This window comes from Typopeltis vanoorti, chromosome 24 (assembly GCF_054136105.1).
Source record: "Typopeltis vanoorti isolate ZY-2024b chromosome 24, IOZ_Tvanoo_1.0, whole genome shotgun sequence".
Lineage (NCBI taxonomy): Eukaryota > Metazoa > Arthropoda > Arachnida > Uropygi > Thelyphonidae > Typopeltis > Typopeltis vanoorti.
The window spans coordinates 74,017,335-74,032,640 of NC_143572.1; the positions used below are offsets into that span (position 1 = coordinate 74,017,335).

General features: G+C 39.1%; 1 protein-coding gene across 1 annotated transcript; it reads right to left on the bottom strand.

Moving 5' to 3' along the window:
* Nucleotides 1-1,421: 1,421 nt before the first annotated feature.
* Nucleotides 1,422-2,952, bottom strand: LOC150093410 (heterogeneous nuclear ribonucleoprotein A1-like). Its single transcript, XM_090413475.1, has one exon. It carries the CDS (start codon nt 2,931-2,933, stop codon nt 1,803-1,805), a length of 1,131 nt encoding a protein of 376 aa, XP_090269601.1. The 5' UTR covers nt 2,934-2,952; the 3' UTR covers nt 1,422-1,802.
* Nucleotides 2,953-15,306: the final 12,354 nt, after the last annotated feature.

The window sequence follows — 15,306 nt, forward strand, 5'->3', positions numbered from 1 at the left end:
TGTCAACCCAATTCCGGATCCTAGTTCTCAGCAGCTTCTCTAACAACTTAACCACAACACCTGACACACAGCCTATAATTTGATGCTTGAGTTTTATCAGCTCCCTTATGAAGCGGCACAATCTTACCCTCCTTCCACTCCTTTGGAACTCAATCCAGTGCAAGACTCATAGTAATAAAATATGTCAAGGCAGATGCCAACTCCCTGGCACATTCCTTCAGAATACGTGGTAATATATTATCAAATCACACAACCTTTATTAACATCAAGTTTGCTCAATTCCCCACATACTTTTTGCTCACTTACAGTCAATCTTTCCTCCCCATCATCAACTGCTCTCAAACTCTCCATGATATCACATTCACAAGAATGAAAGACCTTTATACCATTTTCTCCAAACACTGTCATCCTTCCATAATCATTCTTTTTTTTTTTTTTTTTTTTTTTGGCTACATATTGAAAGAACTACCTAGGATTCATTTTAGCTTCATCAGCTACATGTTTCTCATACTTCACTACCTGTTTCTCATATCTCATATGTTGCTACCCTTACCAACCAAGTCACCTTCCTTGCCTGGTCTTTGTAATCCTCATGGAATATTGGGTTATTACCACTTCTCTTATGCTGCCTCAATAATGCCTTTTTTCTCTATATCATATGCTTAATCTCTTCATTCAATCTATTTCACATCTACCTTATTTAACCTTTTGACCCTTGGAATACATTTAGACTACTTTATTATTATTATTATTATTATTATTATTATTATTCAGGCCTCCAAGGAGTCAAAAGACTCATCGAGGGAGGTCCTTCCTAAGAGATAAATTCTGTCAAGACTCATCGAGGGGAGGTCCCCCCCTGAGAAACACAAAGTTTATCATACCACTCTTTAAAGTCACTGACCGTTCTCGCTCCCACCACTCCATCAGGCAATGCATTCCACGGCTCAACCACCCTCCACACAAAGAAACCACTCCTTACCCTCTTGCTCACAGTTTCCTTTCGTAACTTCCAGGGATGGCCTCTTGTCATCACTCCTTCCCGCTGATCAACCAAGCGAAAGAACTCCCCAGTGTCAACCCTGTAACCACCTCTCAACAGTTTAAAAGTCTCAATCATATCACCTCTCCTTCTTCTATCCGCCGAACTCTGCAGTCCACATTCTCTCAGCCGATCCTCATAACTATCCTTGTAGAGTCCTGAAACCATCTTTGTCATCCGTCTTTGTATCCTTTCCACAGTTAATTTATCCCCTTCAAATCCTGGGGACCAAATCTGAGAATTTTTTTTTTTTTGTACTAAAAAATGTTTATTCCTAGTGTTCACTTTTACATGAGACAATACACCTAATGATTCCCGACAGTGGGATACGACACGAAATGAACTACATCCTGAACATCACTTATCACAAAGGGGGAGATTTAAAAAAAAAAAAAAAATTTAATGTCTTGAGGAATGTATGCCTGCTCTAACTCCCGTACAATAAACATGAATAACAAGGGAATGCTATGTGCAGGTAATGAAAATAATGGATGCAAATGCTTCTGGCTAAATAATAAACTTCTTTTGAAGGTGATGGCTGCACTAGTTGCCCTAGCTGAATCCTCGCATGAACCTCAAAAATGCCCTGTCCGATCCTGTCCTGTCTCAACCTGGCTGGTCCTGTCCTGTCTCCATATAAATTCTTCCTCTCAGTAACAGCTAGACATCTACTGCAATGGCTACACCTTCCTAAGCTGAGCTGGCTATACCTGACTGCAGGCTGTTGTTTAAAATAACCCCCAAGACAGCAAAATGACTATTATCTTCGATAACCTCCTCCATAACCACCACTTCCTCCACTGCCATAGCCACCTCCATATGGACCAGATCCTCTTTGTGAAAATCCACCACTACTACCTCGCATGGGGCCACCGCCATAACTGCTACCATATCCAGAACCAAAATCACTGCCCCAACCACCACCACTTCCACCTCCTCCACTACCATCAAACCTGCTATCATAAGAACTACTTCGACCCCAGTCACCACCTCTAATATCTGGTCCACCCCTTCCAGATGATGAACTGCGGAACCCAGACTTCATTTCTTGATTTCTCTTAATATTTTCCATTTCCTGCTTAGAAAGGGCTTTTTTCACTTCAGCACGTTTTCCTTTTATAGTATGATGTCGTTTTAACACTATTTTATCTACTGGATCGTAGTCATCATACTCAATGAAAGCAAATCCTCTTTTCCTACCACTACCTTTTTCTGTAACAATATTAATGCTCATAATTTTTCCATATTCATTAAAATAATCCCGGAGATCATCCTCTTCAACATCATCCTTTAAGCCACCAATGAAAATTTTCTTTACAGTTGCCTGGGCTTCAGGTTTTCCAGAATCCTCACGCGGTACAGCACGCTTGGGCTCTACTTCACGTCCATCTACTTTGTGTGGTCGTGCAGCTTGTGCTTCATCAACCATATGAGCTTTTTTGTATGTGATAAATCCAAAACCACGAGATTTTCTAGTGTTAGGGTCCCTCATGACAACACAGTCCACTATTTCTCCCCACTGTTCAAAATGCACCTTCAAAGAGTCTTCTGTTGTTTTGTAGTCAAGACCACCAATAAAAAGTTTTTGGAATTGCTCGGACTCCTGATCATTCTCACGAGGAACTGCTCGCTTTAGCTCCACTTCTCGTTCATCCACCCTATGTGGTCCAGCAGCCTGGGCATCATCAACCATAAAAGCTTTCTTATATGTAACAAATCCAAATCCTCGAGATTTCCTTGTGTTGGGGTCTCTCATCACTACGTAATCAACTAATTCACCCCATTGTTCAAAATGTGCTTTCAAGGACTCCTCTGTTGTCTTGTAATCTAATCCACCAATGAAAAGTTTGCAGATCTGTTCAGGCTCCTGGTCACTATCTGCTGCACCCATGACTTCAGTTGCTTCTGAACTCAACGTGTCCACTCAACAAAAAAGCACTTCTACTAGTACTTCTACTAGACAATTCTTGAATATCTCCCAAGCTGCATTGATCTCCTTTCCGGCCCAACTAATCATTCCATGCTACACCTGCAAGCTGTCTCCTGAGCTCATCATAATTGCCAGCCTTGTAGTTCCACATATATCCTTTCCTCACAGAGGTTCTGATATTGCTGGCAACTATCGAGGTAATCCTTCATGGCCACTCTCACCAACTAGAGGGTGATTAGTCAGATTTTGTTATAGATGTAGTAATGTGGATTGTAGTGATCATGAAATGTATAATGAAATTAGTAGTTGTCCCTCAAAAACTGAAGAAACTCATTTTCTTTACTTCCAGTTGCTATCTCATCATCCTAGTCTATGTTGTCATAATTAAAATTGCCCATAATGATTACCCTTTTCTTATTTGCTTGGCTAATTTCATTATACATTTCATGGTCACTACCATCCACATTACTACATCTATAACAACATCTGACTAATTATTTCATTCTATTCACCTCCATCTCACACCCACACTTCCTCTGGCACTATTTCCATCTTGCATCTCTACCTTGTATGGACATAACTCTTTCTCTATTAACAATAGCACTCCCCCACTCTTTTTTACCCTTTGTATCTTCACGAAACACATCATACTCTTCCATCTCTATTATTCATCAGGATGTCATCCTCATCCAACCATGTCTCACTTATTCCAACAGTTCTTGAGTGAAGAGACTCAATTAATACAACCATTTCATTTTTCTTGTTTCTTACACGTCTAGCATGTGTATACGAATATAACAGCTCATTCCTGGATCTACAGCAAGTTTCACTGTTACTACTTATTAGATGTGACTTTTCCATACTTAACTCAAGCCATTTATTTTTCTTCTTATTCATGTTAGAACCATCTTCATATCCAACTATTCTTCCTTGAACCCCTTCCTTTTTTTTTTTTTGTCTACGTGCACACTCACCTCCTTTTGTAGTATCAGCCTTTTTCATGCTGTGTTCCCGCCATGAGCTGCCCTGTTTGTCTTGCATGCTTGTTCTCTCATTCTCTATACTCTGCTCTTTCACATCACTTCTTACCCAATCAGATTCATTCTCCGCACTCACTTTTCTGCCTTCCAGCAGTCTCTCCAAATGACTCATGCCAAAACCATTCAAATTCAGTCCATCACTCTTATACAGTTTATTTCATCCTTAAAACTCATTGCACACATTAACAAACTGCACTCCTTTCTCCTCACACATGTCTGCTAACATATTATTCACAAATTTCGTTCTCTGCCTCATTTCATCGCTTTCATACCTGGGCAACACACTGACTACCTTTCCTATTACACTATGATATTTGATCCTTCTCAACAATCTCCTGTTATCTAACCTGATATGTTGCTTCTTCCCAGTCAAGTCATTTGTCTCTATTAACACTACCAACTGTTTTGCTTGCTTACTCCTCATATTCATAATTGTAGCATAAGTTGCTTTGGCTGTGACTCCAACCCAAACTTTATTGTTTTGTAATTTCCTATGCATAGTTGTTGATTTGATTCATTAACTCAGTTAATTTTGTTTTATAGTAATCTATATTGAAAATCAAATATCAGAGAAATTGATTTGATTTATTTAGTTTAAATAAATAAACTAAGCTTATGAGGGTTGTTTGAAAAGTTTGGTAAATTTCCAATAGACGATGACACAATTCGTTCATTCCTACCAGTGTCAGCACATATCATCTTTTTCATGACCCCCTGGCAAAATTTTAGACATGTGTGACGCGTACGTCTCATTTGGCAAACATTTTAAATGACCATGTTTGCATTTTTCATAAAAATGCGAGAAAAACGAATTTCATGCAGTGATAAAACACTTTTATTTGAAGAAGTGAACAGGTGTGAAAGATCAAAGCCTAATTAGATGCAGTTCATAGGGACTCTGCACCAGCATTAAAGACTATTTATTTTTGGATAAATGAGTTTAAACGTGGTTCTAAGTCCACCAAAGATGAAGCACGCTCCGGATGCCCAACTGAGCTCACTATTATTATTATTACGGGCAACTCCAGGGAGTCCTTAGACTCATTGAGGGAGGTCCTAAACATCATGTCCACTATTCGACATTCTCACAGCATCTATCATACCTTGCCTTGAACTCACTCATCGTCATAGCACCCACAACAGACTCTGGCAGCTTATTCTTCATTTACCACTCTAAAAGTAAAGAACCCAGCTCTAACCCACTCTTGCCCAGCTTCCATAGGTCCCCTAGTTCTCCCACCACCAGTCCTGATCTCATAAATATCCTCTGAATTAATCCTATAGAAACCCTTTAGCAATTTGAATGTCTCAATCATATCTCCCCTTTTTCGCCTATCAACTAATTTCTGCAACCCAGAAATCTTCAACCTGTTCTCATAAGGTTCATTCCATACACCTGCTAGCATCTTGGTCACTTGCCTCTGGATCCTCTCCACCTCCTCCCCATCAAGAAGAAAAGCTAGGTAATCAAATCTGGGCAGAGTAGTCGAGATGAGGTCTTATCAAGGCTTGGTACAGAGGTACAATAACTTCCTTGTCTCTGCTCTTCAAAGTATTTTTCAACAACCAAGTGAGTTGATGAGCTGATTTAGCCAATTTTGCAATGTACCCCCTAAACTTCATCTCCCTATCCACCAACACTCCCAAGTCCCTGATCTATCAATCTCCTGGAGTAAAGTTCCACCAATGTGGTATACTACTGCTAATCTTTTCACCCCAAAATGCATAACCTTACATTTTGTCACATTAAATTGACATCCATTCTCCTTAGCCCAGAACTCCAATCTATCCAAGTCGTCCTGCAAGATTTTGACATCTTCTGCATTCACTATTGCCCTACCCAACTTTGCATCATCAGCGAACAAATGAACTGTTCCTCTTAGATCCTTCCCTATATCATTAATGAACAAATTAAACAGCAGTGGTCCAAGAACAGAACCCTGCAGCACACCACTAGTCAGAGGTCATCTTTTGGACTCTACTCCTGAATAAACTACTCTCTGATATCTCTCCATCAACCACCCGCCTATCCATCTCACCAACCCTATATCCATTCCCATATGTTGTAGTTTACGGATTAGAATTCCATGTGGTATCTGGTCAAATGCCATAGCCAGGTCCAGCAGTATCACTGCAAACCCATTACCCTTATCCAGTTCAGCCATCACTGTGTTATAAAACTTGAGCAAGTTACTGAGGCATGATCTACCTTCACAAAGCCATGCTGTCCCCCTGTACGGTATCTCATTTTCATGAATCCATTCCTGTATTTTTCCCTTGACTACTTTCTCCAAGACCTTGACAACGACTCATGATATGCTGATCGGTCGGTTAATTTGCAACCGTAGTCTTGGATAATCCTTTATGCAGTGGAACTATTTTCCCCTCTTTCCACACCTTCGGGACTAAACCAGACCCGAGACTCAGATTAAACAACACGGTCAAGGGCACTGATAATTCTTTAGCCGCTTCACGTAAGACCCGTGCCGGTATACCATCCAATCCCACAGATGTATTCACATTAAGGTTCTGTAATAGACTATTCACCTCCACTTCATTCATCACAATTCCCGTATAAACTAATGGTTCCTTCATTTTTTCAATGTCACCACCTGGATGATATACTCTTGCAAAGTGCTCACTCAGTAATTCCATTATATCGACTGATTGAGTGACCTCCTTACCATCGTCATTCCTTAAAATCGTTCTGCCGTGTACAGTTTTTTTTTTTGCTTACAGCATACTGAAAGAACTGTTTGGGATTCTCTTTAGCTTGCATAGCTAGTTTCCTTTCATAATCCGCTTTTGCTTTTTTGTACCACATTCGTTACCCTTCTGGCCTGTGCTTTATACCGTTCATGTGCCTGCAAGCACCTTTCTCTTTAAATTCCCTCCACAGTTGTTTCTTTTTTTTGCAGCTCAAGCTTAATGGTGTTATTCATCCATTTAACTCCTACTTGATTTACTATTCGGATCCAAGGTATACAATCAGCCACAATCTCCTATAAATGCTCCTTGACCACTTCCCATGCTCTATCGACATCCAGCCCTTGCAGTTTTACATGCCATGGCACTGAACCAAGCAATCTCCTAAGCTTGTCATACTTGCCAGCACGGTAATTCCACATATACTCTGCCTTAATCGAAAATTCCACACCTCTAGCCACCTCCCAGGTCAAGCTTATGACCACTCTTACCAGTAGGTGGCAACATGGTCATATTCATTATAGTCAAATTCTCAGATGCTATTACCAGTTCTCCAAGGAGGGGGGGGGAGGGAAGTGGATATGCGGACATCAGTGAGACAGTTGAGTGTAAGAATGTATATAATGTACCAGAGCCAGTACTGAGGACAAGAAATCAGAATGGGATAGTTAGTATAACGTATCAAGATAGGGGTGGGACAAAGGGACCTCTGCATTTCATGTGAAGGAAATGCAGAGGTCCCTTTTTCCTGTATAATAGCTTTCACTCTCTCTTTGATCGCCACTCTCATTGCCATCTTGTACAACATCGCAATTCCCTATCAAGCCACCATTTTCACTCACATTCTGGCTTTCTTCAACCATAACTATCTCACGACCTGACACATACTTCAATTCCTCACTTTGCTTACACTTTCTGCACATTCTCCCACCACTATCACTTTCCATCCAATCTCCAGCCTCCTTTGTGAATGCATACATCCCACACACATCACATTGGACAAACTCCCTCACATTACAGTTTTTGAACAAAGACATCGTATTTTTGATAGTTGTGGCAGGTATGAATGAATTGAAAGGAGAAAAAATTTTTTATGAGAGAGGACTTGAAAGTATTGTTAAAGGTAGTGAAAGAAAAGAATGACAGAACTTCATTCACTATGAAGGAAATGATTAACAAAAAAACCATGGTATCGTTATGGAAGACCGGCAAGTGAAAGTGATGAAATTGCTGAGATTGTAGGCATCTCAATTGAACGGGTGTATAATATCCTGCAAGAAATATTGCACATGAAAAAGCTGTGTGCACGATGGGTGCAGCGATTGTTGACTGTCAATCAGAAACGCATGCAAAAAGACATTTCAACACAGTGTTTGGCAATGTGTAATTGCAATTCACAGGATTTTTTGCGTTGATTCATGACTACATGAAACTTGGATCTACCTTTACACACCTGAGTCCAAGCAGCAGTCAAAACAGTGAACAGTGCCCGGTGAAAAAGCACCGAAAAAAGCAAAGACCATTTTGTCAGCTGGGAAGGTGATGGCCACCGTTTTTTTGGATTCCCAAGGAATTATCATGATAGAATATTTGGAAAAGGATAAGACAATAACAGGAGTCTATTATTCGTCATTGTTGGACTGTTTAAAAGAAGAACTGAAGAAAAAAGTGCTCTTTCATCAAGACAATGCACCGTCCCACACATTGGCCATCACCATGGCAAAACTGCATGAATTGAGGTTCAAATTGGTTCCACATCCACCGTATTCTCTGGACTTGGGCCCCATGTGACTTCTTCTTGTTCCCAAACTTAAAAATTTGGCTTGGTGGGAAAAAATTTTCTTCAAACAAGGATGTCATCAATGCTGTCAATGACTATTTTGCACAATCTGACAAATCCTACTTTTTAGATGAGATGAAAAAATTGGAAACTTGCTGGACCAAATGTGTAGATCTTGATGGAGACTATGTTGAGAAATAAAGGTGGTTTTTCCCAAAAAATTATGTTTAACTTATTTTTTTACCAAACTTTTCAAACAACCCTTGTAAATTTATACTCTGTTTTTTTAGCTGGTAGATGATTGTCAATTATCTAATGTGAGACTATTATCCTGTTTATTGGAGGCCTAAAGTGGAGTGAAAAGCACCAATTTTTATTTCCAGATTAGATATCTGCATCCCAGTTGTCTAACTCTCAGCTTACACAGAGTTGAAAAAACATGTGTTGAAAAAATATTGTACCAATATTTTTTTAAAGGTAATGAGAGAACATGATAGTTAACTGCCACTATATTATGTTCTTATCTAACTAGTATTGCTGTCTGAAGCATGAGTTATATTGTAGAGTTTTCTGAGTTTATTATTATTACACAGATACCTCCACTGAGTCCAAAGATTGATCATGGGAGGCCAAAACCAATCATTATTCACACAATACCTGCCACGATTGTCCTCAAATTCATTCACTGACAGAGCATCACAGCTGCTACTAGCAAATGATTCAACTCATTCAGCACTCTGCACACAAAAAATCTAATCTTGCACCTTTGCTAACAATGCTCTTAGACAATTTCAGGTGGTGAGCTACTGTTCTCTCATTTCTTGTCATGTATTAAAAAATTTCTTCTTCATCTTCTTCATGCAAATTTCTTCTATTAAAACCCCTTTTAGTAGCTTGTTTCTACTATTTCTTTCTTTTCTGCCTTTCAAACATTTTTTATAGTCCAAAATTCTTCAGTCTGTCTTTGTAGGAAACATTCCACAGACCTGGCACAATCTTGATCACTCACCTCTAGATTCTCTCCAATATTTCCTCTTCCACAAGAAACCCAGGCCACTAAATCTGTATAGAATAATTGGTGCATCAAACCCTTGTAATAAAAGGCAAAGAAAAATAGCTCAGTGTGTTCTTCAACATACAAGCAATCATGTGAGCTATTTTAGCCACTTTTGCAATTTCTCTGAATTTTAACTTCCTGTTCACCATCTCCCCCACTCACACCCCGAATCCTACTCTCATCAATTTCCTGCAGGCAGGTTCCATTAATATAGTTTACAACTTTTAAATATTTTCATCTCAGAATGTGCACTGTTACACTTTTCAATTACCCATAACTTTTCCATTGCCCATCCCTTTGTCCACAACTCAGTCTATTTAAATCATCCTTCAGGGTCTCTACACTATCTTAATTATCTATTTCTATATATTTCTATTTCTCTCATCGTGATGAGGGGAATCCTTATATGGACTTTTTCAGTTGAAGATGAGTTAGCCAATCTCATACAGTGGTAGCAGGATTTTTTCTCCTGGAAACTCAGGTTTTTCATCCCACATATAGACCAATCAGCCTTCAGAACACACAGCAATTTACAGACAAAAAATGCTGTTGTTGGTGATGGGCGATAGATGGTATTGATGATAGTAGTGTCATACTTGAAGAATTAGTAGTGGAGTAGAGTGCCCTCCCTCGATAAGTCCTTGGATGTGTCATGTTATAATAATAATATTGTTCATGAATTTGTTGTCAAGGTTTCGCTTATTTTATGGCATTGATGGTAGTGGTGTCATAGTTGGAGAATTAAGTAGTAGTGGAGAGGATGAGATGTATTTAGCAAAGTAGAGTTGTGTGCCCTCCCACAATGAGTCCTTGGACTCCCTGGAGGTGTCACATAATAATAATAATAATAATAATAATAATAATATCAAGTTCTGCATTATCAGCAAACAGCTGGCCAACTGTCCAAGCAATGGGCTGCCAGTTTGAATCCTGCCATGAGGATGAATGTTTGTGATTTTCTTCAAGTGGGAGATAAATTTCAGGCCTGAAGTGGCCTGAAAAAGTTCTCTATTTGGCCTCTAAAGCATGGTTTCTAGGCTATGTAAAAAAAATCAATAAAAATACAAATAAATTATAAAATTAATAAAAAAAAATCCTTAGTTCATTCTGGTGTTAACATACTATAGGTTTACAATCTTTTGTGAATAAGATTGAGATTTAATAAACAGCCTGGTCCGAGGCACTACCAATCCCTTTGAACATTCTCATAATTACATAAGCTCATTTAATCTTATGGATTTATTTATTTGCATTGTCTGTTGACTTCCAAACACTGTAGACATGTCTTGACTCTAGACAATACATAATTGTTGAAACAAGTTTTCTTTTCTTCTTCCATAGCCTGTAGAACTCACTGTTCTATTTCTTTGGTGATATTACATATTAATATTGCATATAAATGTTAAATTCAGCTTTACTCCTAAATTTAACAAACAGTTCTTACAACTTGAGTGAATAGACTTCATTATAGATCTATTTTATGAAAGTTATTGATCTTACTTGGCACTTGCAAATGACACAGTCCATCTGGCCAAAGGGACCAATTACAGGATGCCATGTGGATCCATGGGTATAGGTCAGTCCTCCAGTTAAACAATCTGAAAAGAAGCAAAATATTTAAAAAAGAAGTTTTGGCTTGGTTGACATTCATTTTTGAACTAGTACCTTATTAATCTCTTATTTACTCAACAGCAATTCTCAACTCTTTCTTCCTCAAAATTCTGTGCTATATTTTGATTATTTTTGACCCCCCCCTCCCCCTTTTTCTTTTTAAGATATTAGGAAGCTAGTAGCTTGGTGGCTGAGAACAGGAGAGAAATATTTCACCATGAAGAAAAATTTTCTTAATATTCAAATCCAATGAAATTAAACAGCTGATGAATATCTGTTGTCAGTGCTGTCACTAATGAGGTCAGTATGTGGATGAGGTGGTTGTTTTGAACAACCATTAATCACTTAGTGGCAGAGTATTCTATAAATTTTATACCCCAACCACAAAAAATAAGCTCCTTATATTAATGCCTTTAGTCTTCATTATCATCGTATTATCCCTGCTAGTAGATCTAGTCTCAGCCAAATGCTATGAAGATTGGATAACCACATTATATTTATTATGAACTAATTAAGAGAGGCTGTAAACATTGTGCGCTACCAGTTTTATTAGTGTGGGGGATTTTTTTGGCAAAACTTAATTACGAAATTGTTCTTATTAGACTTAGTAACCTGCAAAAAATGGCAGCGGCATTGTTATTCCATGACTTTACTTTAGATTTCAGTCGTTTCGTTAAGTGTGAGGTCTGTTATATGTATTCTTTCAATTACATAAATGATTTGTGGATATTTGGTGAGGATGGAAGGAAAGTGTGTGCAAAGTGTGACCTGAACGAGGAATTGATAAATGCAAATATGAAATTGATGACAGAAAGTGTTAGTAGTGAGATTGTTGCGGGGAAAATGAGTGCACATTTGAAAGAAAAGGATGGTGAGAAAGAGAGGCAAAAAAATGTTAAAAAATCAGTAAAAAAGAAAAAAAGCAATTTGAAAACAATAACGGATGTTAAAAGGGATGAAAGCAAGGTGAGGGTGGCGGAAGGAAACGAAATTGAGAGAACAAATGAAACTAGAAATGACGTGATGCAGAAATCGAAAGTGAAAAAATCGAAAGAATGAGTGATAGCGAAAAAAGAATGAATGATAGCGAACGTTCAACGCATGTTAGACTGAAAGTACAGAAACAAAGAAAGATGAATGAGTGTGAAAATGGGAAAAATGATAGCGAAAGTTGGACGCATGTTGGACCGAAAGTACGGAAACAAAGAAGGTTGAATGAGAGTGAAAGTGAGAAGGAGAGGTCGAGAGTTAGAAAGTTAGAAAGACTGAATGATAGAATGTGTCATGAGATTCGGAAGTTGAATTGGATTGGATGAGGCAAGAAATGAAATGGATGCGGAATGAAATTAAGAAAATTCGGGTAAAAACTATTAAAATAAATAATAATGGCATGAAAGAGTTAACAAAAGATGAGCGAGTGGCGTTGTATGGCAACTCCATTATTAAAGGTGTGCTAGAGGATAGAATGCACAAGGTATGTTTTCCAGGCGCTAAAATGAGTAGAGTGATTGCGGCATTGGATATGAGGCAGGAGCGAGCAAAAGAGTTAATAGTATTAATGGGTATGAATGATTTGAGAGAGCACAAAGAGTGTGTCAGAATGGATATCAGGAGGCTGCTTAGAAGGATAAAAGAGAATAGTGTGACAGGAAGGGTAGTTAGCATGTTGCCTAGGTATGACTGTGGTGAAATGAGGCGGAGAACAAGGATAATGAATGATATGCTTGCTAAAATGTGTGAGGAGCCGGGAGTACAGTTTGTTAATGTGTGGAATGAGTTTGAAGAACAAAGCGAGCTGTATGGGAGTGATGAACTGCATTTGAGTGGTTATGGTGTGAGTCACTTGGAGAGAATGCTGCTGGAAGGTAGAGAAGTGAATAGAGAGAATGAATCAGATCGAGTGGGAAGTGATGTGGAACAGCGGGAGAGTAAGACAGGAGAGATTGAAGAGATGGTTATGAATGGGGAAGTGAGTGGTATGAGTATAGAAAATGAGAGAATGGGTGTGCAAGAGGAGCAGGGAAATGGGGAGGCTCAGGGTGGACAGGGGTACACAGCATGAGAAAGGTGGATGCTCCAAGAGGAGGTGAGCATGTGTAGGCAGGAAAGGAATGGGATGACCAGGGATGAAGAGGAAACAGTTGGAATTGAAAAGGGTTTTAAAATGAAGAAGCAGAAAGGGAAATGGCCCCAGTTAAGCATGGAGAGATCACATCGAATGAGTGGTATGAGTGGAACTAGCTGTAGATCCAGAAATGAGCTGTTGTGTTTGTATGCAAATGCTAGAAGTATAAGAAACAAGGGAGATGAAATGGTTGCACTAATTGCATCTGTTCACCCAAAGAATGTCGAAATAAGTGAGACATGGTTGGAAGAGGATGACATCCTGAAAAGAATAGAGATGGAAGGGTATGATGTGTTTCGTGAGATCAGAAGGGGTAAAAAGGGAGGGGGAGTGCTATTGATGATAGAGAAAGAGTTATGTACATATAAAGTAGAGATGCAAGAGGGAAATAGTGCCGGTAGTTTTGAGGCAGTATGGTGTGAGATAGAGGTGAATGGAATCAAATACTTGGTGGGATGTTGTTATAGACCAGGTAATGTGGATGGTGGTGATAATGAAATGTACAATCAAATTAGCCAAGTAAATAAGAAAAGGGTGATCATTATGGGTGATTTTAATTATGGCAATATAGACTGGAATGATGAGATAGCAACTGGAAGTAAAGAAAATGAGTTTCTTGAATTTTTGAGGGATAACTACCTCAGACAGTATGTAACAGAGGGCACACGAGGATTGAGGGTTTTGGATTTGGTCATCTCATCAGAGGATGTAATTATAAATGAGGTGTCTAATCATCCACCAGTTGGTGAGAGTGACCAGAGGTGATTACCTGGGTGGTTGCCAGAAGTGCAAGGACCTCTGTGAGAAAAGGGTATATGTGTAACTACAAAGGGGTGATTATGAATAGCTCTGGAGACAGCTTGCGGGTGTAGCATGGAATGAGGAGTTAGCTGGAAAAGAGATAAATACAGCTTGGGGGATTTTCAAAAACTATTTAGTAGATGCAATGTCCAAATTTATTCCAAGGGTGAGAAGGTTAAATAAGGTGGGTGACATGGATGAACAAAGAGATTAAGCATGCGATACAGAGAAAAAGGGGATTGTGGAGGCAGCATAAGAGAAGTGAGAATAACCAATTCCATGAGGTCTACAAAGCAAGGAGGGTGACTTGGTTGGTAAGGGTAGCTAAAGAGAGGTATGAACAGCAGTTGGCTAATGAAGCCAAAAAGAATCCTAAGGAGTTCTTTCGATATATAGCCAGCAGAAGAAAGAATAATTATGGAAGGATGACATTGATTGGAGAAAATGGTATAAAGACAGCTGATGCAGATGTGTGGTGGAGATACTTAATGAGCAGTTCATAAAGATCTTTCAATCTTGTGAATGTGACTTCATGGAGGGATTGAGAGCAGTTGATGATGGGGAGGAGAGACTGACTGTAGGTGAGCAAGAGTGTATGGGGAGTTGAGTAAACTAGATGTTAATAAGGCTGTGAGACATGATAATATATCACCACGTATTCTGAAAGAATGTGCCAGGGGGTTGACACCTGCCTTGACATATTTTTTTAATACGAGTCTTGCACTTGGTCAAGTTCCTAAGGAGTGGAAGGAGGGCAAGATTGTGCCACTTCATAAAGGAGGTGATCAAACTCAAGCATCAAACTATAGGCCTATCTGTGTGTCAGGTGTTGTGGTTAAGTTGTTGGAGAAGCTTGTGAGAACTAGGATCCAGAGTTGGGTTGATAACAATGGTATTATCTTTGATGGACAGCATGGATTTGCTAAAGGAAGGTCATGTTTTAGTAATCTACTTACTTATTACAATAAAGTGACTGCTTCCTTGGACAGAGGATTTTGCAAAAGCTTTTGATAGAGTACCTCATGATAGGTTGACAGTCAAACTAGAGCAGATGGGGTTGGATATTAGATTGGTGCATTGGATTGGAGACTGGCTATCTCATAGGTATCAACAAGTTGTGTATGGGGGAGCGATATCCAGGAAAAGAAGTCACTAGTGGAGTGCCTCAGGGGTCTGTTTTAGGTCCATTACTATTTATCTTGTATATTAATGAT